The sequence below is a fragment of the Pipistrellus hanaki genome (genome assembly GCF_964339955.1).
Source record: "Pipistrellus hanaki genome assembly, chromosome: 5".
Taxonomy (NCBI): Eukaryota; Metazoa; Chordata; class Mammalia; order Chiroptera; family Vespertilionidae; genus Pipistrellus; species Pipistrellus hanaki.
The window spans coordinates 88,533,536-88,560,807 of NC_140507.1; the positions used below are offsets into that span (position 1 = coordinate 88,533,536).

General features: G+C 59.2%; 2 protein-coding genes across 5 annotated transcripts in view; both read left to right on the plus strand.

Annotated features, from left to right (window-relative positions):
• Positions 1-6,702: 6,702 nt before the first annotated feature.
• ADAMTS10 (ADAM metallopeptidase with thrombospondin type 1 motif 10) lies at positions 6,703-25,342 on the plus strand. Of its 4 annotated transcripts, none has more exons than XR_014795146.1 (24): positions 6,703-10,033; positions 10,284-10,630; positions 10,985-11,141; positions 11,925-12,142; positions 13,754-13,837; positions 13,925-14,070; positions 14,469-14,512; positions 14,658-14,763; positions 14,851-14,997; positions 15,201-15,342; positions 18,119-18,226; positions 18,587-18,732; positions 18,817-18,880; positions 20,157-20,259; positions 20,515-20,637; positions 20,725-20,848; positions 21,598-21,678; positions 21,751-21,914; positions 22,000-22,126; positions 22,213-22,342; positions 22,759-22,963; positions 23,231-23,407; positions 23,534-23,693; positions 24,598-25,342. XR_014795146.1 is itself a non-coding variant. In XM_084885427.1 (24 exons), the coding sequence occupies exons 1-24, from the start codon at positions 9,745-9,747 to the stop codon at positions 24,705-24,707; spliced, it is 3,513 nt and encodes a 1,170-aa protein (XP_084741553.1). In that variant the 5' UTR covers positions 8,481-9,744; the 3' UTR covers positions 24,708-25,342. The 4 variants fall into 4 exon arrangements, 3 of the variants coding, with proteins under 3 accessions (XP_084741553.1, XP_084741554.1, XP_084741555.1); XM_084885427.1 differs by having other exon boundaries at positions 8,481-10,033; positions 20,504-20,637; XM_084885428.1 differs by lacking the exons at positions 6,703-10,033; positions 10,284-10,630; positions 10,985-11,141; ... (3 more) ...; positions 14,469-14,512; positions 14,658-14,763 and having other exon boundaries at positions 14,858-14,997; positions 15,201-15,331; positions 20,504-20,637.
• A 1,288-nt stretch (positions 25,343-26,630) lies between these two features.
• MYO1F (myosin IF) overlaps positions 26,631-27,272 on the plus strand; it is a 37,206-nt gene continuing 36,564 nt past the window's right edge. The window contains exon 1 of the mRNA XM_084884800.1: positions 26,631-26,782. Coding sequence (XP_084740926.1) covers positions 26,780-26,782 — 3 coding nt within the window. The 5' untranslated portion in view covers positions 26,631-26,779. The remainder of the gene's footprint in view (positions 26,783-27,272) is intronic.

Consider the following 27,272-nt stretch of genomic DNA (forward strand, 5'->3'; position numbering starts at 1 on the left):
AGCCCTCAGGACATCACTCTGAGATCAAGAGCCACGATCCCTCCCTGACCAGTTTGGCTCAGGGGACAGAGCATCACCCTGAAGACTGAAGGTCCCGGGTCCCATTCTGGCCGAGGGCACATACCTCAGTGGCAGGCTCCATACCAGGCTCTGGTCAGGGTATGTGGGGGAGGTAACCAGTTGATGTGTCTCTCTCACATTGATGTGTGTGTGTCTCTCTCTCCCCTTCCCTTCCACTCTCTATAAAATTCAATGGAAAAAAATATCCTTGGGTGAGGATTAACAAAACGAAAACAAAAAAAGAGTGATGTTCCTGACAGCAGGTCCCAAGCTGTGGAGGATGAAAGGGGGGACCTGTGGGTGCCAGGGTGGGGGTGAGGGTGAGAGGTAGAAGGGGAAATGCAGGACTCACTGGAAACTGTGGTACCTTTGCCAAGCGGAGCTTGGTTTTTAGTTGTGTTTTCTTTTGCCCAGCTTTCCTGGGATATGATTGGCCTCTAACATTCTTTAAGTTTAAGGCCCACAACATAGTGATTTTATAAAATACAGGGTGTCCCAAAAACATGTGCACACTTCCACAGCTGCTAGCTCAGTTGGTGTTTCTTTTCTCTCTCTTTTTTTTTTTTTAATATATTTTATTGATTTTTTACAGAGAGGAGGGGAGAGGGATAGAGAGTTAGAAACATCTATGAGAGAGAATCATCGATTAGCTGCCTCTTGCACACTCCCTACTGGGGATGTGCTCGAAACCACGGTACATGCCCTTGACCGGAATCTAACCTGGGACCTTTCAGTCCGCAGGCCGACGCTCTTTCTTTTCAGCCAGACTAAGCTTTCAACAGAGGAAATGCATCCCAAAATGCTCCTGGAAGTTTGAAAACGCAGTGTAAGTACCAACACTGCCTTTATAATTATCCAAAGTGTGTATACATTTTTTGGGAAACAGAGTATCCCCAAAAATGTATACACACTTTAACAGCTAATAACTCGCTTAATTTTTAACATGTGCTTTTATTGAGGGAGGGAGAGAAACATCAACGGTGAGAGAGAATCTTTGACTGGCTGCCCCCTGCATGCCCCCTACTGGGGATCAAGCCCGCAATCCAGGCTTGTGCCCTGACTGGGAATCTAACCGTGACCTCCTGAGTCATAGGCCGAGGCTCAACCACTGAGCCACACCAGCTAGGCTAACTCACTTATTTTCACTTCTTTTCAGGTTTAACTGATTTGAAATAATGCGTGAAGCCAGACTAAGCTTTGAATAAAGAAAATGTATCCACTGGACTTTTTATGGTGATACATAAAAGATGGAGCTTATGGTACTAAACTGGCAACAGTTCACAAATAGTGAACAAAATGATTCTTGATGTTTGTGGTTCCATTGCTCTGTGCTGTCAGCAGGGCCTGGACCAGAACGGTCGTCAGTGTGAAAACAGGTGTTGGCAAAATAAATTATTCCTTTCTGGAGAGTCTTTTAAATTTTGAAATGGACTGACTTTATAATCATTCAAAGGGTGTATTTCTGGGGATACCTTATATGTATGCACTGTATTGTGAGATGATTACCACTATAGCATCAGCTGAAACTTCCATCACCTCCTATAATTACCAGTGCTTTATTGTGGTGAGAACATTTAAGATCTAGTCTCTTAAAGCAACTTTCAAGTGCACAGTACAGTATTATTAACTCCTAGCGGCCCGAGGCACAAAATCAGTACAAGAGCAGGCCTTCCTTCCCCCCGCTGCTGGCACTGGCTTCCCTCTGGCACCCGGGACCCGGGCTTCCCTCGCAGCCCCGGCTTCATCCGGAAGGACGTCCGGTCTAATTAGCATATTATGCTTTTATTATTATAATCCCTGTGCTGTACATTAGGTGCCCAGGAGTTATTCATCTCATAGCTGGAAGTTTGTACCCTTTGAGCCATGTCTCCCTATTTCGCCCTCCCCCAGCCCCTGGCAGCCACCAATCTACTTAGATCCCACATGTAAGTGACATCATACAGTGTTTGTCTTTCTCTGTCTGACTTGCTGGCGGGTGGAGATGAATAAATATTCAACCCAGACACAGGAGGAATCCCAAAGGGAGCTGACCGCATGCCCTTCACGCTCCCACCTCCCTGCCTATGCTATGCCCTTCCTCACCTCTTCAACTGGCCAACTCTTACTCGCCCTGCAGAGCCCCTGTTAAATGAGACTTCCTCTAGGGAGCACTCCCTGACTCCCAGACTGGGAGAGGTGGGCTTTATGTCCGTTTCACTTAGCCTTCAGTGGGTGTAATTCCTCTCAACATTTAGAGCGGCACCGATTTGCCCAGCTGGTGTGGCTCCGCGGTTGAATGTCAACCTAGGAACCAGGAGGTCACAGTTCAATTCCCAGACAGGGCACATGCCTGGGTTTCAGGCTTGAACCCAGTAGGGGGCATGCAGCAGGCAGCCAATCGATGATTCTTTCTCATCATTGATGTTTCTATGTCTCTCCCTCTCTCTTCCTCTCTAAAATCAATAAAAATATATATTATAAAAAAAAAAAAACTAGGGGCACCTCCCTAGCTGATTGGCTCAGTGGATAGAGCATTGGCCTGCAAACTGAAGGGTCCTGGGTTCAATTCTGGTCAAAGGCACATGCCTGGGTTGCGGACTCGATCCCCAGTAGGGGGCATGCAGGAGGCAGCCAATCAATGATTCTCTCATCATTAATGTTTCTATCTCTCCTTCTCCCTTCTTATTGGAGATTAATTTTTAAAATTTCAAACAATTAGAATCAAATGACTTTAAAAAAAATTTAGAGGCACCAATTCCACGGCTTAGAGGTGGGTCTGTGGCTTCTGAGGAAGCCCTAGCCTCAGTGCACTGATCCCAGAACCCCTAGAGCACAGGTGGGGAACACCCAGCCCACGGGCCATATAAGGCCCAATAACACATTAGGGGTGAGTTCATTAACTGTTTGATCAAATATAAAGGCTAATCTTTGTTGTTGTTGTTGTTGTTGTTCAACCTCACCCAGGATATTTTTCCATTGATTTCCAGAGAGAGTGGAAGGGAGGGGAGAAACAGAGAGGAACACGGGATGTGAGAGAGACACATGGCTTGGTTGCCTCCCGCAGGTGCCCAGACCAGGACCGGGATCGAGCCTGCCACCAAGGTACATGCCATTGATCACAATCGAACCTGGGACCCTTTAGTACACAGGCCGACACTCTATCCACTGAGCCAAACCGGCGAGGGCAGCAGGCTAATGTTTAAGTTGGTAAGTCTGTATGGCCAGCGAATGATGTTATAAATATCCACATGGCCCTTGGCAGGAAAAAAGGTTCCCACCCCTGCCCTCTCACTATGGGGGATCTCCGCACCCTAGCTCACCTGTCAGTACCCTTAGTAGTCCAACAACCTGGGACTTTAATCTTGGTTGTTGTTGTTTTCTGATTCTGCCACTCCTAGCTGAGCAACCTTGAGCAAGTGACTCAGCCTGTGCCTCATTTTTCTCATTTGAGAAATAGGTAGGGTGGCACATGCAGGTGGCAATCAATATGTCTCTCTCACCTCCCTCCCTTCTACTCTCTCTTAAAAAAACAATGGAAAAAAGATCCTCATGTGAGGATTGACAACAACAACAAAAAAGAATAAAACAGGGCTCAAAGCAAGTATTCCATTGCCTTCATCATCATGGTTATATCCTCTTATTTTCCCATTTCCTACAGTTCAAGAGCAACAATGGGATTCTGTGCGCCTCCTGTGGCAGCGCCAGTACTGCCACCAAGTGATGCAAGTCTTTACATCACTCGAGGTTGAAAGGTTAAACTACAAAAAAAAAAAAATTTAAGTCAGTCCAAACTGATTTAAGTCAAAAGAGAACCTACTAGCCACAGTTGCTTTTGAACATACTATGCCCTCCCCCTTTCCCCTTCCTCTCTCCCCTTCCCATCTCCTTCTTGACATCAAACCACAATGTCAATGCCACACATGGAGTCTTTCCCAGATTCTCTATTTATTCAATATGAGCACCAACTGTGTGCCAGACCATGTCTTAGGCACTAGAGATACTGAGGTAAAGACCTCTTCCCTCGAAGCTGGCATTCCGGTGAGGGAGACAGAGAATCTACAAACATACATGTTCCACAGAGCATGTCAGGTGGCGGTTCGTGCTGAGATTTAAAGCAAGCCAGGGTATGAAAGAGAAGGCGTGTGGGGTGTCATCTTAAGTGTGGGATGGGTGGGAAGGCCTCACTGAGGGGTGGTGTTTGAGTTGAGACTTGAAGAATGAGATGGGAGTAGGCCATGGGGATATCAGAGGGAAGAGGATTCCAAACAGAGGGAACAGCAAGCACAAAGGCCCTGAGGCAGGCCCTTGACCTTGGGGGGGATGGGGGGAGGGGAGGGGCGGGAGGGTGTTACTGTTCTTGGCTGTGACCCCAGTACCTAAATCCGAGTGCTCGGTAAAGACTGCATGAATGAAAGCCCAGCTACCGACGAAATGATGCCCTTGGGACTATTAACCTCCTCCAGCTGGTGGCTTCATTCCTTCAAGAGGTTGTCTAAGGGAAAAGGGGAGGACAGCTTCAAACGCCACTCAAGATCCAAAAGTCTGTTCCCAGGATTCCCTGCAAATGTCCTACCTGCCCATCCCCCAATCAGTAGCGAGCCCAAGACTGGACGGTAGATGTAAGTCTCACGCCCCACCCAGACCGTACCCCGAGGGGAGAGCCCAAAGGGACCCCTGGGACTGCGGCACGGGGGGGGGGGGGGGGGGGGGGGGGGGGGGTTGGAGGGGGGAGGGCCAGGGCCAGCTCCGAAGAGGTTTCCAGTCCTGGCAGAGTGTGGACTCCTCACTCAGAGCAATCTCTGAAATTCCTAGAGCTGAAGTGGCCACCCCATCACCCGAGCAGCCGCTGGGCTGAAGGGCAGACCGAAGGCAGAGGCCGCACCTCTGGTGGAGAGAGAGGTCCGGAAGGCGGCTGAGGCGGCTCCCAGCAGGCCTGGGTGAGGCAGGCCCTCTGTTCCTCTTGGGGCTCACAAAGCCCCGGAGCAGTGGGGAGAGAGCACCCTGCCCCTCTAGCCCGGCCTGGGATGGTGCCAGGTGCAGGGGGAGCTCCGGAGACTGGTATTTGCAGGGTATCTGCTGCGTGCATGAGCCCTGGCCTGTCATTCCAAGTTCAGGACAAACAATACCCACGAACCCCATCCACCCCAGCGGCCCTTTGAAGGCCCCACTACCACATGGATGCGGCAGCAGAGACCCAGAGAAGGCCAAGGGCAAGGCCAGGCTCTGCCTGGGGGCAGGCCTGGGGAAAGCCTGGAACTGTGAACTCTGGGGTCACCCCCTAACCCCTCCGGGAAGACCAGCTCCTGGCCGGGCACCTGGGAGCCTGAGGGGCACCGGGCCACGAAGGTTCCCTTCTCACCCCTTCCAGCTGCCCTGGTCCCCCCCATCCACGCATCAGCTCCGCCTCCTTTCAGTACTGAGCCAGGGCGCCCCCCTCTGACCCCTCAGCTCTCACCCAACTCCCCTCCCCACTCTCCCTCCGCCCCCTCCGTCCTCAGTTTCTCCTTCCGGAAAGTGGGACCGGCCTGGCGGCCCCAGCAGGTCCGCGCCCAGCGGGGAGCCCGGGAGGCCGGGAGATGGAGTGGACGCGGCCCGGGCAGGCGCCGGGCACCGGAGGCGCCCTCAGTGCCTGTTTGGAGGAGGCCTCGCTCTCAATAAATACAGCTGTTGTCGGGGCGCTGGACGCGGGCCAGGCAGCGGCCTGCCCTCCCCACCGGCCGCCCCTCCCGCTCCTCTCGCACCCCGTCCCTCCGCCTAACCCCGACCCGCCGGCCTCTTCCCCACCCCCCCGCCGGCCTCCTCCCCACCCCCCCGCCGGCCTCCCTCCCCCTCCGCCGGCCTCCTCCCCCCCCCCGCCGGCCTCCTCCCCCCCCCCCGCCGGCCTCCTCCCCCCCCCGCCGGCCTCCTCCCCCCCCCCGCCGGCCTCCTCCCCCCCCCGCCGGCCTCCTCCCCAGCCTCCCCTCCTCTCCCATCCCCATGCTATCCCCCTCCCCCACCCTCGGTTCCCCTTCCCCTTCAGGTGCCCCTTACCCCCATCCCTCCCGCCCACTGCCCCTCCGTCTCCTCCCCTCCCCGCCCCCACCTTCTTCCCCTCCCACCCCCGCCCGCCCGCACTCCCCTCCCCGCCCCGCACTCCCCTCCCCGCCCCGCACTCCCCTCCCCGCGGCGGCCGAGCTCCGGGGCCCTGGCTCGGGTCCAGCCCGCGGGCAGGACGGGCGGCGGCGGGCGGGCCCTGGCGGCGCGGTTCGGGGTTTTTTATAGCCTGGCCGGCCGCTCCGGAAGCGCCGCCCGCCCTCCCGGCCACGCCGCCGCCGCTCCCCCTCCTCCCTTCCCCTCCTCCTCCCTCCTCCCTCCTCATCCTTCCTCCTCCTCCCTTCCCCTCCTCCTCCCTTCTCCTTTCTCCCTCCTCCCTCCTCATCCTTCCTCCTCCTCCCTCCTCCTCCCCTCTCCTCCCTTCTCTCTCCTCCTCCCTTCTCCCTTCTCTCTCCTCCTCCCGCCTCCTCCCTCCTCCCTCCTCCCGGCCCGGCCGGCGAGACTGCGGCGGAGACGCGACTGAGGCCCGGCGGCGGGCGGGCGGCCGCGGTAACTGCGCGGGGCTGGCGGGCCGGCGGGGGGTGCTGACTTGAGGGCTTTGTGTGCCTGTGTGTCTGCGTGTCTGTGTGGGATGGGGATGGGGCGGCCGTGGCCGGGGGGAGCGTTGGGGTGCTGTGTCTCTAAGCGTGTGCGACGCTGAGTTCAAGTGAGCGGCGGTGTGTGTGTGTGTGTGTGTGTGTGTGTGTGTGTGTGTGTGGACATCCACGTATGTGTAAGTGAATGTGCATCTGCATTTGTGAGTCTGCATGTGTGCTGGTGAGGTGGGGTGTTGTTTGCCTGAGTGTGAGCATCAGCCAGCGTGTGGGCATCAGTGGTGCGCCGTGTGTGTCCGTGTCTGGTGGAGTGTGTGTCTCCAAACATCTGTGTGTCTCAGACGTGTCTGAGTGTAACCGCTAATGCCTGGATGTCAGAGGGTCTGGGGTGTGTGTCAGGGTCTGTAGGACTTGGTTACTTTGTCCCTGTTCTGGTTGTGTGAATGAGTGTACATGTCTGAGTGTGCAAGCCCGGGGTGTGTGTGTGTCTAGGCTGTCTGTCTATTTCTCTGTGTGCACTTAGGGCTGGGGAGTGTCGTTGTGTATGTATTGTGTGTGGGGGGGGGGTCCTCTGTGGGTCTCTGGGGTCCAGTTGTTGGTCGGCAGCTGCGCAGGTGGGGCTGCCGGAGTGTGTGGCTGCCAGTGTGCGTCTGTGTGTCTGGGTGTGAGCGTGGCACCGCCCACTTCCCCCGAGTTGGTCAGCGCGGCCACTCTGTCTCGGGGTGTCTCCAGCCCATCCGGCTCCAGGCCTTTCATTAGCGGCCGGTCAGGGGGACCGCGGGGCGGTGGGCAGGATGGGGTGGGCGGCCAGCCTTTGTCTGCGGCCCCACAGGGTCTGCCTGGCCAAAGAGCAGCGCCGGAGGCAGCTGGCAGCGGGCTGGCGGGGCCTCTGCCCGGCCGCTGAGGTCTTGGCCTCCCGGGGAGGCCCTGTCCCGCTGGCTGGCTGGCCCAGGAGGTCTGGGTGTGGAGCCGCGGGTCCCTCCAGGATCCCGGGGAGGGGATGGAGCCTCTGTTTCCGGGCCTCTTCCGCGGCATTTCCTCCTCCAGCTGCTGGCAGCCTCCCCCAGACTGCCTGCCTCCTCCTGCCTGGGAGGAGGGGCCGGGGGTTTGGCCTGGCCTGGGTACACAGCACACACACAGCCACACAGGCACACACAGCCTCACACAGGGTCACACAGCCACACACCCGCACACAAGCACAAAACAGTTACACACACACACACACACACACACCCCACAGGAATCCCCTGCTGACATCTGTCGTCCCAGCTGGCTGGAGCCTGGAATCCCCTCTCGGGGTACAGCCTCCTGTCCCCTCCCGAACCCCTGACTCCAGCGGCCCCACCAGCCCTGGGGCAGGTCACACTTCCCAGCCTCCCGCAGACTGGAACACCGTCCCAGGTGTTCCCCTACCTGTGTGCGCCCCCTGGCTCCCCTTCCCGTCTCCCCCTTCCTCCACCCACTGACGCTGGATCCTTCAGCACTGCCCGCCACATCCCACCTGAACTGGACCACAGAGAGGGGGTGAGGTTATTGGGGGGAGGGGGTCAGCCTCAGAACAGGATGAGGATTTGAGGCTGGAGCAGGAAGAGAGGCAAACAGAGCAGCCAGGATGAGAGCCACTCAGCCACTCAGGGAGAAGATTCCTCGCTGCAGCAGGGGGAGGAGGGGGGACGGGGTGGGGGAGGGCTCCAGCCTCCCTTGCAATGAAAATGCTGCCACCTTAGCCTGGGGGGAGGGCCTTAAGCCAGCAGGGACCCAGGGGAGTCCACCAGGAAGGGCTTTGATCCGGAGCTGGTCCTCTCCGGGTGGAAGAGGGGAGAGGAGGCCATCGGAAATGAGGGAGGGGCTGGCAAAGCAGAGAGGAGGGAGCGGAGAGGGGTGGTGAGCTTCGGGGAAAAGGGAGGATGGAATCCAAGAGGAGGTTCACCGGGGCCAGAGAGAAGGGCAGCGTTTTCTCGGTGACCCCTGAACCTCCCGCCCAGCCCAGCTCCTCTCCCTGCCCAGGCTCTGCAGAAGAGACAGGCCCAGAGAGGCTGGCGCTCAGGGATCTGACGCCGTGGCACTGACTGAAGCCCCCGGAGGTAAAACAGAAAACAGCAAACCCAGCGGTAAAGCTCAGCCCAGCCGAAGGGAGCATCTGGGGCGCAGAGTGCCAGAGAGTGAGCTCCCCGTCGCGGGAGGAGTCCAAGCAGAAGCGGGAAGTGTTGGCTTCGAAGTCGGGATCTGAGAGAAAGCCTGGCTCCATCCCGCTGGAGCTGGGCTGCCCTGTTTGGGGATCAGCTCCCAGACTTGGCCAGGCTGCAAAGAAAACAAGACAGTGTGTGATTAGGAGGGAGGAGGGTGGAGACAGAAGGGACAGGAGGGTTTGGCACAGATCGGTGGCCCGAAGTGGTGTCTGCGTAGGCTGGCCTGGGGCAGATAGTGGCGAATCCTGGGACCCAGACCATGCTGGAAGGGGTTCCGGCTGCTGGCGTGGTGAATAGTGCTACCTATGGCAGAGCATCCACAGGCATAGGCCTCGGGACAGGGAGGGAGGAGCCAAGCTCCAGCCTCAGGTTTAATCTGGGCCGAAACTTGACATTGACCTGCCTTCAGGAGGATCTGTGCCAGTTTCCCGTGCTGGCCTCCTGCCCCCTGTACTCGAGCCTCGTGGTCCAAGATCCACACGCTCCTCCCTGCCTCCAGGCCTTTGATCCTGCTGTTCTCGGCCTGGTGCGCCGGCTCCTGTCTCTTCACATGGCTGCTTTCTTCTCATCCTTCGCACCTCTGCTTCTGAGCCTCCTGTTATTCTAGATACCGTGTCACATCTGAACTCTTTACTTACTTGTCTGTCATCTGTCACTCCCAGGAGATGGAGCCCAAAAGGGGAGAGCAGGCACTGTGTCCCTGACATGCTCAGTCATTACCCAGTGAATGGGTCCTCCCCGGGTTATTGCAGGAATGAGGTGAAATCGCTCAGGCCTATAAGCAGGCACATAGTAGGTGCTCACAGAGCCGAGAGTGCAGGGAGGATGTGGGGTGGGGACAGGGAGCTGCGTGGTGAGGAAATGCCTTTGGAATCTTCCAACCAGGGGACATGCCTGGCGCATCCCCCAGGCTGGGAGTAAGGAGCTGCAGTCCGCCTGTCAGCCCGGTGAGGGGCCTGACCCAGCTCTCCTCCCCCCACCCTCACCCCCAGGAGCCCAGTGATGCTGTCCAGGCTGTGAACAGGAAAGGCGGCACTGTGGGGGCTGCCGGCAGCCGGGGCAGGGGAGAGACATGTGGACACGTGGTCTCTATGGCTCCCGCCTGCCAGATCCTCCGCTGGGCCCTTGCCCTGGGGCTGGGCCTCACATTCGACGTCACACACTCCTTCCGGTCTCAAGGTAGGGGTGGTCCAGGGGCATCGGTGGGGAGGGAGCAAGAAGTGAAGGAGGGATCAGCGAGACTGGGACTGCAGTCGTCAAGGGAGGAGAGTGGGGAGGCCCCAGGGTCAGGAAGTCCAGAGTCTTGCAGCTGGTGGCCTGGATTCAGGAGCCAGTGGGGCTAGCGACACCTGCCCTACAGACAAGCAGCCAGCCAGGACCCAGGGGTCCTTCCCAGGGCCCGCCCCAGGCCTCTGATCCTCGCCTGCAGATGAGTTCCTGTCCAGCCTGGAGAACTATGAGATCGCCTTCCCCACCCGAGTGGATGACAACGGGGCACTGCTGGCCTTCTCGCCCCCTGCCCCCCGGAGGCAGCGCCGGGGCACAGGGCCTGCAGCAGAGTCCCGTCTCTTCTACAAGGTGGCTGCGCCCAGCACCCACTTCCTGCTGAACCTGACCCACAGCTCGCGCCTTCTAGCAGGACATGTCTCTGTGGAGTACTGGACACGGGAGGGCCTGGCTTGGCAGAGGGCTGCCCGGCCCCACTGCCTCTATGCCGGCCATCTGCAGGGCCAGGCTGACAGCTCTCGTGTGGCCATCAGCACCTGTGGGGGCCTGGTGAGCAGAGGGTTCTGGGAGGCAGGGAGGAAATGCCCATAAGTTTGATAGTTGAGAAAAACACTTCTAAATATAAGTCAGAGAGGAAATCATAGTGGAAATGTCCAATGCATTTTGAGCTCATCAAAAGGATTAGCTAATTTAGGGTGCAGCTAAAGCAGTACTTAAAGGAAAATGAATAGCATTTGGTCAGGCTGAACTGTAATCAGCTAAATATCATTCTCAAGAGATTATAAAAGGAATACCAACCTAAACCCAGGAAGATTAAAGGAAGAAAATAAAGAGCTATGACCCCAGGGGTCCTGGGGGCCAGGAACTGATCCATGCCCTCTGTCCCACTCCCCCCACCCACAGCATGGCCTGATTGTGGCAGATGAGGAAGAATACTTGATTGAGCCTCTACAAAGTGGAGCCAAAAGGGGCCGGGGCCCAGAGGAGAGTGGCCCCCATGTGGTGTACAAGCGTTCCTCCCTGCGTCACCCCCACCTGGACACAGCCTGTGGAGTGAGAGGTACCTCTGTCTCTGGGGACGGGCAAAGGGGCCGCATGACATCTTTACCGTAAGGCAGAGGTAGGCAGCACGTGTCTCTTATCCAGAAGGTCGGCAGGCAGCTATGTGAGGGGAGGACTGGCATCAGTCAGACAGCGGAACAGTGGGAGACACCCCATCCATCACTGCCAGAGTCCAGTGGTCCAGCAGGAGACAGGCAGCTGGATAGCCATACAGGTGCTTGGGTGTAAAACCATCTCCAGGATTACTGTCTGCCTGGAAAACTGTGGCTGTCTGGTGGGATTGCGAGCTTTGGGACATTCCGTGGTTGTCTAACTAGAGAGGCTGAGAGTAGGATACCATGGCAGACAGACAACCACCGTCCGTTGTACAGACAGAAAGCTGGATGGGGTCACAGGCGAAGGCACAGTCAGTCGGGCAGTAAGGCCATCAAAGCAGCTGTTTTGTTCTGTAGCCAGGCAGTTGTGCGCTGTGGTGATTAGGAAGCTCCATATTTGAAAACACACCATCACACAGTTCCAGCAGTGAGTGCCGCCAATCGTGGTAGTTGGTGTGGTGTACCCGGCAGCGGTTCAGCCAACCAGTTTGGCGGTAGGGTAGCCACATCGTGTAGAACCAGATTTCCACTTAATGGAGCATTTCTAGAAACCAGACATTGGACAACTGGGACACCCACTAGCAAAAGAACAAGGTATTTTACAGCCCATTTGGGCAGGTGGATCAGCATACAGGGAATCGGACCAAAAGAGCAAGCAGCCTAATGACCAGAAATTATCCATCCAGACGAGAAGCCGTGGAAGGGGCGGCCGTGGTGGCTGCGCACCCTGAAGCCGCCACCTGCCAGGCCCCTGGGCAACGAAACGGAGCGCAGCCAGCTGGGTCTGAAGCGCTCCGTCAGCCGAGAGCGCTATGTGGAGACCCTGGTCGTGGCTGACAAGATGATGGTGGCCTACCACGGGCGCCGAGACGTGGAACAGTACGTGCTAGCCATTATGAACATTGTAAGTGCCTCCCCCTCCCAGGGAATGAAGCCCCAAGAACCTGGAGCCAGCCTCCAGAGGTCCGGAAAAGGGTGTCACCATCCCACCCCCGCCTGCTTCCTGAGGCCAGAGACACAGAATGGAGGGGGGATGGGGAGAGAGGGGAAGACTGCAGAGCCCAGTGCCTAGGAGCATGGTCTCTGAAGCCAGCTAGCCTGGGCTGAAATCCCAGCTCTGCCACTTTTCAGTTGTATGCCCTTGGACCAATAACTGCACCTCTGCCTTGGTTCACTCATATGTAAAATCTATATATATAAAAGCCTAAGCAACCAAACAACCGAATGACTGAATGACCAGTCGACCGGTTGCGATGACATGCACTGACCACCAGAGGGCAGATGCTCGTGCCAACAGCCCATCTCCCCCACCGGCCGGCCCCCTCAATTGGCCCCGGTCGCTGGCCAGGCTGAGAGACCCACCCATGTATGAATTCGTGCACCAGGCCTCTGGTGAGGATAATAATAGTATTTGCTTTATAAGACAAAGGTGGCTGCAGTGACGAGATAAAGCACTGGGTACACAGTAAGGGTTGCATAATTGTTTGCTATATAAAAATCAGTATGCAGCTCGCAGGTACGTGTTGAGGTTACCAGCACACACATGGGCACACATCTGTATGCATGTGGAGTTCTCACTCATACAGCTGACCTCGCTGACCCACATTCAGTAGCCATAATAGATCTCAAGACTCTGGGCCCCTCTAAATCTCAGTTTCCCCCTCTGTAAAATGGGGCTGTAATAGTGTCTACAACAGAGCGTGAGAGTTGGCGGGAGGGAAGCCAGATAGAGCCGTTGGCACATACGAAGGACTTGATGAGTGGTGCTCTTGTGTCACTGAAGCAAAGCGGGAAAGAAAAAGCTCAGCAGACAGATGGCTCCATGTTCACATGACGGCGTATCTGCTTCCACCACTTTCTTCCTCAGTCCTGCCCCTCTCTCCCTTAGGTTTTCAAAGTTTCCTAACACCTGCCAGGGTTTCTGTGGGTTTCCACTTTGGGGCATTGATATCCCAATCACTGCATGGTGGGACCTGCGTCATTTGTGCCCTGTCACCCCTGGCCCACATCCTCCTCCCCGCGGACCACTATCTCTAGAGCTTCCTGCCCCCACACTTCCACCTTTTTGTAGTGATGCTCAAATTGGTGTCTTTAGATGGCCATGGAATGAGGCACATCCCTCAGGCCATTGCTGGGCAGAGACGCTCAAGGCAGCCAGGGGGTTGGCAGGGGAGTGATGAAGGGCAAAAAAAAAAATAAACCTGACTAGCTGAGCAAGGGTGAGTCAGAAGAAATGTACTGGCAAGCAACCAGTACTTTGCAGGCAGGCTTACCAGATTCGAATCCCACTTATGACACCTACCAGCTGTGTTTTCTCATCTCTTTGTGCAACAGTTTGCTCATCAGCAAAATGGGAATAATAGTACCTACTCATGCAAAGATAGATGCACAGACTTAGCCTGAGGCTGGGCATGCAGTGGGAATGTGATTAAGCAAGCTGTTGTGGTTGTATTTTCATTGTTTGTTACTCTGGGCCCCTCTTAAGACTCCGTTTCTCTTGTTTCTTGGAGGTCAGGTTGCCAAACTTTTCCAAGACTCGAGTCTGGGAAACATCGTTAATATCCTGGTCACACGGCTCATCCTGCTCACAGAGGACCAGGTACCCCGCCCCTTTCCCCCGCACACCAGTGCCGCCTGCCCTCTCTGGGTGGCTGGCGCCCATGCCCCTCACTCTGTCCATCCTCAGCCCACTTTGGAGATCACACACCACGCCGGGAAGTCACTGGACAGCTTCTGTAAGTGGCAGAAATCCATTGTGAACCATAGCGGCCATGGCAACGCCATTCCGGAGAACGGTGTGGCCAACCATGACACAGCGGTGCTCATCACACGGTGAGGGTTGGGGAGGCCTCCAAGCGGTGGGCCAGGGGGACAGGTAGTTTAGGGGACCACTCAGGTCCAAGCAGGGGGATCACCTGCCAGATGGAGAGGCTGGGACTATTCAGCCGCCCCCTTGGGAAGCCAGAGATGGGAGGGCAGCTGGGAGCCTACGCAGCTGGGACGGCGGGTATGGGGCCACTGGAGTGCTAAGGCGCTCCTTCACTCATCCTCTCAGTCCTCACTCATGTCCCCCATTATCCCTAAGGCAAGCTGGAGCCAGAGCGTGAGGCTTCAGGTGAGAGGCAGGTAGCACTCCCAAGCAGAACTTAAACCCCCAGAGACAGGCATGGTGGCATCATCGGGGTTAGGGGGACAGCCCAGCTTCCTCATCGCCCCCTCTCCTTCCACAGCTATGACATCTGCATCTACAAGAACAAGCCCTGCGGCACACTAGGTACCATGCCCCTCGGTTCCTGGCACCTAGGAAGACAGCGGGCTGGGTGGCCCTGGCCCCGGTGAGGGTGGGGACTTGGCAGGGTGGATGGGGCCGACCAACACAGCCCTGAGCCCCAGCCCCACCCCACGTGCCCATTTCCCAGGCCTGGCCCCCGTGGGAGGGATGTGCGAGCGCGAGAGAAGCTGCAGCATCAATGAGGATATTGGCCTGGCCACAGCGTTCACCATTGCCCACGAGATCGGACACACGTGAGGCCAGGGGACACGGGAAGGGGAGGCCAGGAGGGTCCCGGCAGGTTTGCCGGCACCCGGCACAGCCAGTACTCCTCTCCCCAGGTTTGGCATGAACCACGACGGCGTAGGGAACAGCTGCGGGGCCCGGGGCCAGGACCCCGCGAAGCTCATGGCTGCCCACATTACCATGAAGACCAACCCGTTCGTGTGGTCATCCTGCAGCCGCGACTACATCACCAGCTTCCTGGAGTGAGGACGGACCCGCCTTTCCCGCCTAGAGGCTCACACGCGTGTCGCGGGGCGGGGGTCCCCTGCACACCAGGGCTGCCTCTGAGAAGGGTTGTGTCGCCTGCAGGGGCTGCTCCCCGGGACCCCACCCAGCCGGACCCCCTGAGCTCTTGGCCTGCCGCCCCCTCCCCCCCAGCATGACAGCTGCTTTCCTCTTGCCATAGCTCAGGTCTGGGGCTCTGCCTGAACAACCGGCCCCCCAGACAGGACTTCGTGTACCCCACCGTGGCGCCCGGCCAGGCCTACGATGCCGATGAGCAGTGCCGCTTCCAGCATGGAGTCAAATCGCGTCAGTGTAAATACGGGGTAGAGAGAGCCTTCCTGCTTTCCTTCCTGGGAGGGGAGAGGGTGGCAGGGGTGGGTGACTCTACATGGGCACCCCCACCCCGGGCAGTGGGTTTGGGAGAGCCAGGAAGAGGAGTGAGCCCCGCGGGGCCTGAGGGCACAGAGGGGCCTTGGGTTGTACAGATGTCACCATCAGACGAGATTGGGGACAGGAGTGGGATCTCCTGGATCTCCACACTCCGAATTTGGAAACTGGGCTGGGGAGATGGGGAGGCCCCCCTTGGTGCAGCATGTCAGGGTGCGGCAGGACTAGAGTCCCGAGAGCCCTCACTGCCCATTTTTCCCACTTGGCAAAGCATTGGACACCCTGTCTGCACTCCCCACATCCCTACCGGCCGGTGCACAGAGCTGCTGACCCCAGTCCTTTGCTGAACAAGCGAGCTCTGAACCTCATGACTACTCCCCAGCTCTTTCCTGAGACTTAGACTCAGCTGCCAAAGCCCCCGCGATGCATAAAGAAGTCAGCGAGGGTCCTTCTCCCAGCTTCCCTCCGGGAAGCTGAGCCTGTGGGCCTCCTCCTCAGCCACCAGGGCCACCAGCTGCCCCCCTCCTGCTCACCTCCCGGAATTCCCAAAACACGCCCCGCCTCCTCACAGCCTTAGCCCCACCCCCTCACAGCCTTCCCAATACTTCACACCCTGCAAACTCAAAAAAGGTCAGCATTTGCAAGGCCATGTCCAAGCTAAGGCCACGTTAACGCAGAGCAAGGAGCAGGCAACTGTTCACAGGCCCTCACTTCATTTCAGTGCAAGGCAAAGAGACAAACCCTAGATTGATTTACATGTCATGGACACTCCTCTTTTGCCCCCACACCCTGACTTGACTGGTGACGATAGCCCTCTCTGATGAATTCCAAAAGAATTCTGGAACTCCAAAAGAATTCTGGGTATCCTAACAATGATAACAGCGGCTGGCATTTACCAGGCATTCACTAGATGCCAAAGTATGTGATCAGAATCAGTGTTTCCCAAAGTGTGGTACGTGTCCCCCCAGGGGTACAGGAAGAGTTTGGTGGGGGTACACGTTGCACTGGAGTTTGGTGGGGATAGGCACTGCACCGTGCTTAGCTGCGCCTAATTCTACGTTCTCATGAGTACGAGGGGTACTCAGCGTTACGAAAATTATACAAGGGGTACACATATGTCAAAAGTTTGGGAAACACTGATAGATCATCTCTTTAAGCTCCTCATGGCCTTTATCCCCACGTTACAGATGGAGACACTGAGGCAGGGGACGAGTGCTTTCCCAGGGTTGGTATTTAAATCCAGGTCTCCCTAGGACCAGATTTTATAGATGAGGGGGAGGGGAGGGAGGGCCAGATGGCAGACTTGGATCAGTGCTAGCGGTAGGTTAAGCTGATTCTCCCTTTTATTTTTCCAAAGATTGTGTTCCTTGCCCTCCTGGCAAAGGGGACTTGTTGACTACATGTAAATTGGTTAACATGTCTGAGGGGCTGGGCTTACCTAGTGTCTGGTCCAGAGTTAGCTATGGTCATGGTTACTCTGCAGCAGGGCATCTGTGCCAGCCCTTTCATATCAACTCTGTCACCTGCCTCTACCTTTTCCGTAGGCAAGGCCCATCTGGTAGATGAGGAAACCGTAGCCCAGAGTGGGAGGTGGAAGCATCCATATAGTCCCCCGTGTGTCCTTGTGCGGAGGAGGGGAAGCCGGGCTGGATAGGCACTCTCCCCAGGAGGCGTCAGAGCACGTGATATTTTTACAAACGGCCAGGAGGACCCAGCCACGTGCGGCCAGAAGACCAGGCTGAGGTTTTAGCTGAGAAGTGTCCTCTGAATGGGGCAAAAGGCAGGGACCCTGGAGGGTGGTAGAGAGAGCTCTCAGGACAGCCCTCCAAACGTTTCATGTACGTCCAGGTCTCACAGAAGCTGACCCAGAAAAGGGTGGTCCAGTGCCAAGCCTTCGAGGTTGGAAGGGTTGCTTTCTCAGAGGGGAGCACATGTGCTTACAAACAGGAGACGCAAGGATCTCCACTTCACCGGGGGAAGACCCTGGGGCAGGATGTGAGCGGGAGAGTCTACCAAGGATTTGGCCACCCCTGAACCCAATGGGGCTGGTTCCGTGACATTAACCTGGACCTAAAGGACTAGGGTGACTTCCTGGGACTGGCTAGGTCCTGGCCCAGTCCCAGCAGGACCAGCCTGGCTTGTCCTCTCCCAGCCCTCCGTAAATGGAAACCTTTGAGAACGTCCCCAGTGTAAGTGAAGGGAACAAGGAGCACCACCCACTGGAGAGAAGTTAGAGATGGGGCCCCTGACTGAGCCGTCTTCCAGGCCTGATCGTTCTGAACCGCTCCTTTGCCCATCCCAGAAAGGAATGCAGAACACTTCCTCTGCATTCCTCAGCAACCCCAGGTCTCCTTCTAGAAACTCGGGAGATGCCAGGGGCTGAACTGATAAGGGGTTATATCACGGACCCTTCAGTCAAAGGCCTGGGTTGATAACCAGGCGGCCCTTTAGTAGCTGTGTAACCTTCGGCAAACGGCCTGGCCTGGCCTTGATTTTCTCGCTGTAAAACTGGGAGGATGTGTCCAGGAATGTATGCCACACATAGGTGTTCAGTAAGTGCAGTGCGTGTGTAGGCAGCGAGGAGGGCCCAGGCCAAACCCTGCTACGGTGTCCGAGAAGATTCCTTGAGACCCAGGGCCCCACTGCCCAGCGGGCAGTGAGCCTGGGTCCTCCCGGGAGGAGGGCGAGCTTGAGCGGGCATCTCGGCCGCAGGAGGTCTGCAGCGAGCTGTGGTGTCTGAGCAAGAGCAACCGGTGCATCACCAACAGCATCCCGGCCGCAGAGGGCACGCTGTGCCAGACACACACCATCGACAAGGGGGTGAGCCGCCGGCCAGGGCCCGCCCCCTGTCCTCGGGCCGCTCCCACCCCAAGCCTGGCCTCTCTGGTCACGTGGTCCCTGGCCACGCCCGCTTCCTGCAGGCCCCGCCCCCAAGCTGAGCCCACACCCCCAGCCCCGCCCGCACCGCTGTCCCAGCACCAGCTTCATGCCCCTGGGACGTGGGGTCTGGCTCCCTGGCCACACCCTTCTGCCATCAGTCTGCACCCCGGTCCTCGAACCCCGCCTCTGTCCCACGTCAGCCCCATTCCGGGGGAGCCCAGACCTCCGGCTGGGTGGGAGGGGAGCCCCAATCCCCTGAGGGTTTCCGAGCTGGCCTCTCCGCCCCCCATCCCACCACAGTGGTGCTACAAGCGGGTGTGCGTCCCCTTCGGGTCGCGACCAGAGGGCGTGGATGGGGCCTGGGGCCCGTGGACCCCGTGGGGCGACTGCAGCCGGACTTGCGGCGGTGGCGTGTCCTCCTCCAGCCGGCACTGCGACAGCCCCAGGTCAGCCCTGGGGACCCCCTGCGAGGAAATGGAGGGGCCCCCTGCTTCCCCTGCCCATCCCTCCTGCTCTCCCTCCCTTTCCAGGCCGACCATCGGGGGCAAGTACTGCCTGGGTGAGAGGCGGCGGCATCGCTCTTGCAACACGGATGTGAGTTCCCCCAGCCGGTTCCTCAGGGGGAAAAGCCATAAATCAACTCCCAGGCCTTCTCCCCTCCCTCCTGGCCCCTCTGCACCTGCCCCCAACCTCCACCCACCCAATCCCAGTCTACCCCCCACCCCACACCTCCTGAGGGACCTGGCTCCTTCCCATTCTCTTTTTTAAATATGTTTTTATTTATTTCAGAGAGAAAGAGAGAGAGAAATTTAAATATCAATGGTGAGAGAGAATCATTGACCCGCTGCCTCCTGCCCAACCCCTACTGGAGATCTAGCCCACAACTCAGGCATGTGCCCTTGATGGGAATCAAACCTGGGACCATTCAGTCCACAGGCTGACAACCAGCTAGGGCTCTTTTTTTTTACATATACATGTATATTTGTATTGATTTTGGAGAAGAAGGAAGAGGGAGTGAAAGATAAAAACATCAATGATGAGAGAGAATCATTGATCGGCTGCCTCCTGCGCACTCCCTACTGGGCATCCAGCCAGCAACCCTGGCATGTGCTCTGACTGGGAATCGAACCTCAACTTCCTGGTTATAGGTCGGTGCACAACCACTGAGCCACACGGGCCGGGCTCCTTCCGATTCTTGCGTAGATGAGTCTTCCACACCCTGTGTGGCTCAGTTTCCCAGAGCCCTGCCCCAAAGCTGTCTCTGACTTCCCTGGCACCGGCCCGCAGCCCTCTTCTGACTGTGCCTCCTGGCTAAAACTCCCACCTCGCCTGCATCACCCAGCCGCCCCCCACCCCCAGGCTGCACCCTTTTTCTCGGCTTCTCTGCTGCCCCTTTTTAATGCTGTGACACCCTGGCTGGTCCATGTGCACACACCCAATAAGCACAAGACCGGCTGCAGCACGGAGTGCTAGGAGGGTGCAGAGCCACTGGTGAGGGGTAGGCTCGTGTCTCCGAGGGGTCCACATGCCCCTCCCACTCACAGAGCATTGGGCACTTCCCCACTTTGCCTCGCTCCTTTATAGGTCTGCTCTCAAGAAAGGCGCAGGCCTGTAACTAGACACCCAGGCATCATCCCCAGCTTGCCTCTGCCATCTACTGCATCACCTAGTCCCTCTCAATGCGCCTGTCCTGCCAGCCCCACGGCCTGCACCTAGCCAACCCTTCACAGCCTCCTCCCGGCCTCCCTGCCTCCAGCCTCACTCCTCCAGCTCACCTCTGCTCTGAGCATTAGTCCTCCGCCTGAGGCCTCTGCCCTGACTCCACCCCTGGACACCTGGCCTCCCTCCCTCTCCCGTCTCGTGCCCCCAGGACTGTCCCCCTGGCTCCCAGGACTTTAGGGAAATGCAGTGCTCTGAATTTGACAGCGTCCCCTTCCGTGGGAAATTCTACACGTGGAAAACATACCGAGGAGGTGAGTCGGGGGCTGAGGAAGCCGTGCGAGCATCCAACAGCAGGTGGAGACAGCATCTTGGGGTCTGCCCTGAGCCCTCCCCTCACTCAAGGAGCCAGAATGCCAGACTGAATGCTGGGAGCCCCATTCCATCTGCCTAGCCTGCCTAGTCTTCACGGACCTGGGGCCTGTCCCTCTTGGCCTCACCTCCCCCAGGGAGCCCCGGGGCCTCCTGGCCCTCGGTCTGATGGGACCATGCCCCCAGGGGGCGTGAAGGCCTGCTCGCTCACCTGCCTAGCGGAAGGTTTCAACTTCTACACGGAGAGGGCAGCCGCCGTGGTGGACGGGACGCCCTGCCGCCCAGACACGGTGGACATCTGTGTCAGCGGCGAGTGCAAGGTGGAAGGGACTTCCGGAGAGAGGGAAGGCCGGGGACGGGGGGAATGGGCACCTCACTGACACCCCCGCCACCGCTGCCCTCCCCAGCACGTGGGCTGCGACCGGGTCCTGGGCTCCGACCTGCGGGAGGACAAGTGCCGAGTGTGCGGGGGCGACGGCAGTGCCTGCGAAACCATCGAGGGGGTCTTCAGCCCGGCCTCGCCTGGGGCCGGTAAGATCCCCTACTTCCTGTCACACTCCCGCCTGGCCCACCACAGCAGTCAAGATGAGCAAGTCCTCGGACCCAGGGACCCGGTGGCATACTGAGACCCCAAGAGTCTTAAAGACCCAGCGACGCCCCAGATCGGAGTCAGGGACTGGCTTGGGCTCTGGAGCCAAAATCTTGGCAATTAAGGGGGGGGGACACCTAAATCTCTCCCCTGTCCCATCCAGGAGCTAGGTCAGAGGTCAGGCAGTTCGACCAGCACTTGGCACACACGTGGGCAGGGACAGGGGCTCTTAGGGGCCCGTAAGCCGTGAAGCCCACTGCAGACCCTACTCTGAGTGCTAAGCCCACCGCCTCACCTGTGTGGGTTGGGGCCTATACCTACTGCTTCCTGGGAGTGGGGGGGGGGGGGGCGGGGGGGAGGGCCAGACAGACCAGGCCGCGTTGGTGGTTAGAAAGGCAGGTTCAAATCCCAGCCCAACTACATCCTATCTGTCAAACCTAGGCAAGTCGCTTTGCTTTTTTTTTTTTTTTTTTTTTTTTTTTTTTGCTTCTTTGAGCCTCAGTTTTGTTAAGTGTGAAATGGGGACATTACATCTACTTCATAGGCTGGAGCTGGGATGCTGGAGCTGGGGGTGCAGTGTAGGCCCCTGGACGCACTTAGCCCGGTAAGGGCTAGCTGCTCTCACCCAGGGCTACAGGCAGGCGGGTGTGGGGGGTGCGCCGAGTGGGTGACGCCTCGCTCCCCCGTCCAGGGTACGAGGAAGTCGTCTGGATCCCCAAAGGCTCCATCCACATTTTTATCCAGGACCTGAACCTTTCCCTCAGCCACCTGGGTGAGACGGGGGCGAGGGGAGGAGGCCGGGGGTAAGCTTGGTCGGAATTCTGACTCGCACACTCTCCCGCAGCCCTGAAGGGGGACCAGGAGTCCCTGCTGCTGGAGGACGTGCCCAGGACCCCGCAGCCCCACCGCCTGTCCCTGGCCGGGACCACCTTTCAGCTGCGGCCTGGGCCAAACCAGACACAGAGCCTAGAAGCCCTGGGACCCATCAATGCGTCTCTCATCGTCATGGTAATGGTGGGGCCAGGTGCAGGAAGACACGGCCCCCTCGTGGGGATCCGAGCCTGACTTCCTGATGACGCACCCTCCCCGGCAGGTGCTGGCCAGGACCGAGCTGCCCGCCCTTCGCTACCGGTTCAACGCGCCCATCGTCCGCGACGCGCTGCCCCCCTACTCCTGGCACTACTCGCCTTGGACCAAGTGCTCTGCCCAGTGTGCCGGAGGTGAGGGCAGGGTGGGGCCCGGGGGGCACTCGTCACCTGACCTCCTGGAGGGGGCAGCACTGAGTGGGCCTCTCGCCTGCCCCCAGGCAGCCAGGTGCAGGCCGTGGAGTGCCGCAACCAGCTGGACAGCTCGGCCGTGGCCCCGCACCACTGCAGCGCCCAGAGCAAGCTTCCCAAGAGGCAGCGGGCCTGCAACACCGAGCCCTGCCCGCCTGAGTGAGTCCCTGCGGGGCGCGGGGGAGGGCGGGGAGCGGGTGCTGCTGCCATCAGAGGAGCACACGGTCCCAGGACTGGGGAGGACTGTGCTCCCCAAGGCAGAGCCGGGGCTCTCCTGGAGCCAGAGTGGGTGCTCCCTAGCCAAGTGCAGACAGTCCTCCTCCCCTGGGCTGCGGGGCCTCCCTGCCCCAGGCGGGGGCTTGGGCTGCTCCATTTCCATGGCGATGCCGGCTGCTGGGGAGGAGGCTGTGCCGGTGGGTGCCCAGGGTCAGGGCGCCCAGGGTCAGGCTGCCCAGGGTCGGGGCGCCCAGGGTCGGGGTGCCCAGGGTCAGGCTGCCCAGGGTCAGGCTGCCCAGGGTCGGGCTGCCCAGGATCGGGGTGCCCCGCCGCACGCTGTGAGCCCCGTGTCCCCGCAGCTGGGCGGTGGGGAACTGGTCCCGCTGCAGCCGCAGCTGTGACTCGGGCGTGCGCAGCCGCTCGGTGGTGTGTCTGCGCCGCGTGTCCGCCGCGGAGGAGAAGACCCTGGACGACAGCTCCTGCCCGCAGCCGCGCCCGCCCGTGCTGGAGGCCTGCCACGGCCCCGCCTGCCCCCCGGAGTGGGCTGCCCTGGACTGGTCGGAGGTCAGCGCCCCCCCTTCCCATTTCCCCACCCACTCCCTCCCCGCGCAACATGGGGCAGGGCCCGGGTGCTGGGTGCCCCCGGGGTGCCCTCTGCAGGCACGAGGCCCCCCCTCCCCCCCGCTAGCCCTGGCGGACCCCCCTCGATGGGTCGGAGATGAGCCGGCCCCTCCTCACCGTCCCCTGGACCAGGGCACCCTCTCGGCCCCCTACGCGCGTGGGGAGGGGAGGGACCGCCTGCTGAGCGTGACCCGCCCCCTCCCACCGCAGTGCACCCCCAGCTGCGGGCCCGGCCTCCGCCACCGTGTAGTCCTTTGCAAGAGCGCTGACCATCGGGCCACACTGCCGCCCGCGCACTGCCCGCCCGCAGCCAAGCCGCCGGCCACCATGCGCTGCAACCTGCGCCGCTGTCCCCCTGCCCGCTGGGTGGCGGGGGAGTGGGGCGAGGTAGGCAGCCGCCCGGGGGGCTGGGGCTGGGGCTGGGGGCCGGGGGCCAGGGCAGGGGCAGCCTGGGGTCAGGGCTGGGGGCCGGGGCGGGGTGGCCGGGGAGAGGCTCACCCCAGGCCCCCGCAGTGCTCGGCGCAGTGCGGCCTCGGACAGCAGCAGCGCGCGGTGCGCTGCTCCAGCCACACCGGCCAGCCATCCCGGGAGTGCGCCGAGGCCCTGCGCCCGCCCGCCACGCAGCAGTGCGAGGCCAAGTGCGACAGCCCGCCCCCGGGGGACAGCCCGGAAGGTAGGTGGGCGGAGGGCCCTGTCCAGGGGGAGCCGCTGGAGAGAGTGGGGTCCTCACCACTGGCCGGAGACCCTTCCCGGCCACCGAGAGCCCTTTACCTGCTCCGGGCCAGCCTCGCTGCCCCCTCGAACAGACCTGCACTAAGGGCCCCTGTGTGCCAGGGTTCTCCTCCCCAGCCACCTCCATGACCTTCGACTTGCTCATCTCTACCGATTACACATTATTTGCCTAATAATCTTTATTTTTTTAATATAGTTTTATTGATTTCAGAGAGGAAGGGAGAGGGAGAGAAAGAGAGCGCTAAGAGAGAATCGTAGATCGGCTGCCTCCTGCATGCTCCCTACTGGGAATCCAGCCCAAAACCCGGGCATGTGCCCTTGACCAGGAATCGAACCTGGGACCTTTCAGTCCACAGGCTGACGCTCTGTCCACTGAGCCAAAATCTTTCTTTAAGACAGAGTTGCTTAACCTCAGGTACTACTGACGTGTTGGGCCACGTGATTCTTTGTCCCGGGTCTGCCCTGTGCATTGTGGGATATTTAGCAGCTTCCCTGACTGATGCCAATAGGACCCCTCCCCCCAGTGGTGATAACCAGAAATGTCTCCAGACCAGGGGGGTTGAAGTCACATCTTCTATAAATATACCCCATAAAGATCAACTTCTTTAAATATACCCTTTTCCCCCCTATCAGAGTAAAAATTTTGTACTTATTCCTGGTACAGGAACCAAACTGCCTGAGTTCACCTTCCACCTCTTGCCTTCCTTTCTCAACTGTGAGGGGGTGAAAAATATACCCACTTGAGAGGATGCCGCAGTGGAGGGGTGGCGTGAACTAATCCACGGGGAGCCCAGGGGCTCCGAGACCTGATTCCCAACCCCCTCCCTCCCTCCCTCCCTCCGCAGAGTGCAAGGATGTGAACAAGGTCGCCTACTGCCCCCTAGTGCTCAAATTTCAGTTCTGCAGCCGAGCATACTTCCGCCAGATGTGCTGCAAAACCTGCCACGGCCGCTAGGGGACCAGCAGCCCCTGAGCCACAGCTGAGCGCCAGCTTGGGGGTGGAGGGGACCGGCTGCAGCTGGCCAGTCCGAAGGAGCCCGCCAGGGCAGGAGCTGGGAGTGAAGGGTGAGATGGAGCGGAAATTATTTATTGGAAACCCATGCAGGGCCCTGGCTGGGAGACGGAGAGGGGCTGGCCATCCGCAGGGCCCCTCCTCAGCTCCTGTCCCAGTTCGCAGTGAGACCCCCTCCAGAGGGGGGGGGGGGGGGCGGAGAAGGGAACGACTGTTTGACGTGGCGCTCTTTTCACCCACCCCTAGGGAGCCCCCTGAGGTCCCCCACCTTTGGTTGGAATACATACTGTGAAGAGTGGGGGTTGGGAAGGGGTCAGCCAGCGCCCTGGTCCCCAACACTGCCCTTTCCCTCCACTCTGGGCTGGAGGGGGTCTCCGTCCACCATGGGGAAAGGGGATTAGCAGGACTTCCTGACAGCCTCCCCTTGACAACACCAGCTACAGGGGTGGGTAAGAAGTGAGAAGATCCACCGACCTCTGCCCGGTTGCTCACCCCCATCATGGTGCTACAGGCCCTGCCCTGGGGCCCACACACCCCTCGCCAGGAAGTGCTACATCAATAAAGTTCTGTCTTGTGTAGATCTGTGTGCCTGGTGTGTGTGTGTGTGTGTGTGTGTGTGTGTGTGTGTGTGTGACCCAGGCTGGAAGCAGCCAGCAGCCTGGAAGGGGGCTTTTGCCAACACAAGCTGGAGCCCAGGGACCTTAGGGCAGATGCATGGCTTCTTGCAGAGTCTCTCACAGTCTCAGTCTGACACCTCCCCTCCCAGCCACCAACACTTTGGTTACCCTCAAAGCTCCAGGCGCACCTGCCTTTGCTTGAGCTGTTTCCTCGGCCAGGTGTGCCTTCCCCTTCCCTCTTCACCTGGTGAGCTCCAGCTTCCCTGCCCTCCGCACAAGGTTGCCTTCCCTCATGCCCAGCAAAGTGGAGGTCCTCCTGCCCACATCTTCACCCTTAGCGCCTGGAGGCATTCGCTGAGGTTTGCCGGTGCCAAACCAATCCCATGAGCAAAGGTGCACAAGCAACTCGGAGAGAAAAGGGTGCCTCCTCATATGTGGCCACGAGGGGAAGACCCATCTTGGCAGCCTCTAGGTAGGATGCTGTGCAACCCCGGCCACCGGCGTTTCCCCTCCCCCTCCCCCTCCCCCTCCCGGCGGCTTCCCAGCAGCGAGGCCTCTGCTCCCCGCCTCCTGGCTGGGAGGTGATGGCCTCTCAGAACTGCCGTTTCCCCGTTCTCAAGAGGAGACCAGTACATGGCCTGCTGATGTCCCAACGATCCACACATGGGCCCACGTTTTATGGATCCCGCTTCTGCCAGATGCTGCTGGAGAGGCCTGCATCCCCGTTTTATGATGAGGAAATGGGGGGACCCCAGAAGTAGCAGAGCTAGGGTTTAACTCCAGATCTGACCTCCAAAGGTGGACCTTCCAAGTGCACCTGGCCCCTGGCACCTGCCAATCCCGTGGCCCTCCCCCTGACACACGGGCACCTGCAGGCTGTTCTAAAGGCCCGTCTGTGGCCGCTCGGGAAGCAGGTGTTCGTCAGGGAAGCCCAGAGGCCGGTGTCAAGCGGTTTTGTAGAGACCTGGGCAGCCCAGATGCTGCCTGGGGGCCACCTTGAGCAGAGCGGTGAGTACTGCAGCCAACTGACCTGGGTGCCCCTTCCTGCCACCCCTGTGCCCAGGGAGCTGGAGAAGGGGCCTTCTGGGGTCTGGCAGCTGCTTCCACCAGCCCTTGAGTCTCCCTTCAGGCTCAGAGCCCCCAGACAGCCAGCTCTCAGCCCTGCCAGCCGCTGGCGCTCTCTCCCCGCCCCCTGGGTCTAGCTTCCCTCCCCAGTAGCCACGGGCCCCTCCCGCCAAAGGAAGTGAAAGGGGGGGGCTGTTGTAAGAGGAACTAGGGCTGGGAGCCTGGTGAAGGAGAAGCAGGGCCATGCCTGAACCACCCCCCGGAACCCCCTGAGCCTGCACCCCTACCACAACCCATTCAAGCACCCCCTGGGACCCAGATACCACCCCCACCATGGTAAGTCCTTCAAGGAAGTGGGCCCTGAAGTGCAGGGGTTGGGGGGTCCCAGTCAGGTGGGGTGACCCGGAGGCCACCATCAGAAAGTACAGCCGTGTGAATGGGGCTCGGCAGGCCCTTTAGCGGGATCCCTCCATGCAGCTCATGTGCCCCCAGCATCCCTCACCAGGACCAAACTCCCGTCTAATGGTGGACAGGATGCCAGAATAATGATGGGGGGAGGGAGGGCCCGAGAAATGGAGGATGGAAGGTGGTCCTGAGGGGTCACACAGTGTCTGCAAGGACAGGGACATACCCTTGTCTTGGGGCTTAGGAAACCCGGTTTCCAGCTCAGCTTGGTGCCTTATCTCTCCGTTTGGTCCTGGGACAGCCAAGTCCCCTCTCTGGCCTTAGTTCCCACATAGGTCATATTTGGAAGTCGATCGAGAACCTCTCTGTTGGAACTTCAGAGGGTCTGTGGGTTTGACACAGGGGGGAACTGTCAGATGGG

Excerpts from the sequence above, each read along its gene's own strand:
- ADAMTS10 (XM_084885427.1), top strand. The coding sequence starts at position 9,745 with ATGCCTGGCGCATCCCCCAGGCTGGGAGTAAGGAGCTGCAGTCCGCCT. Across the intron at positions 13,838-13,924 it reads TCCTGCTCACAGAGGACCAG|CCCACTTTGGAGATCACACA; the intron begins GTACCCCGCCCC and ends GTCCATCCTCAG. Across the intron at positions 14,071-14,468 it reads ACAGCGGTGCTCATCACACG|CTATGACATCTGCATCTACA; the intron begins GTGAGGGTTGGG and ends CTCCTTCCACAG.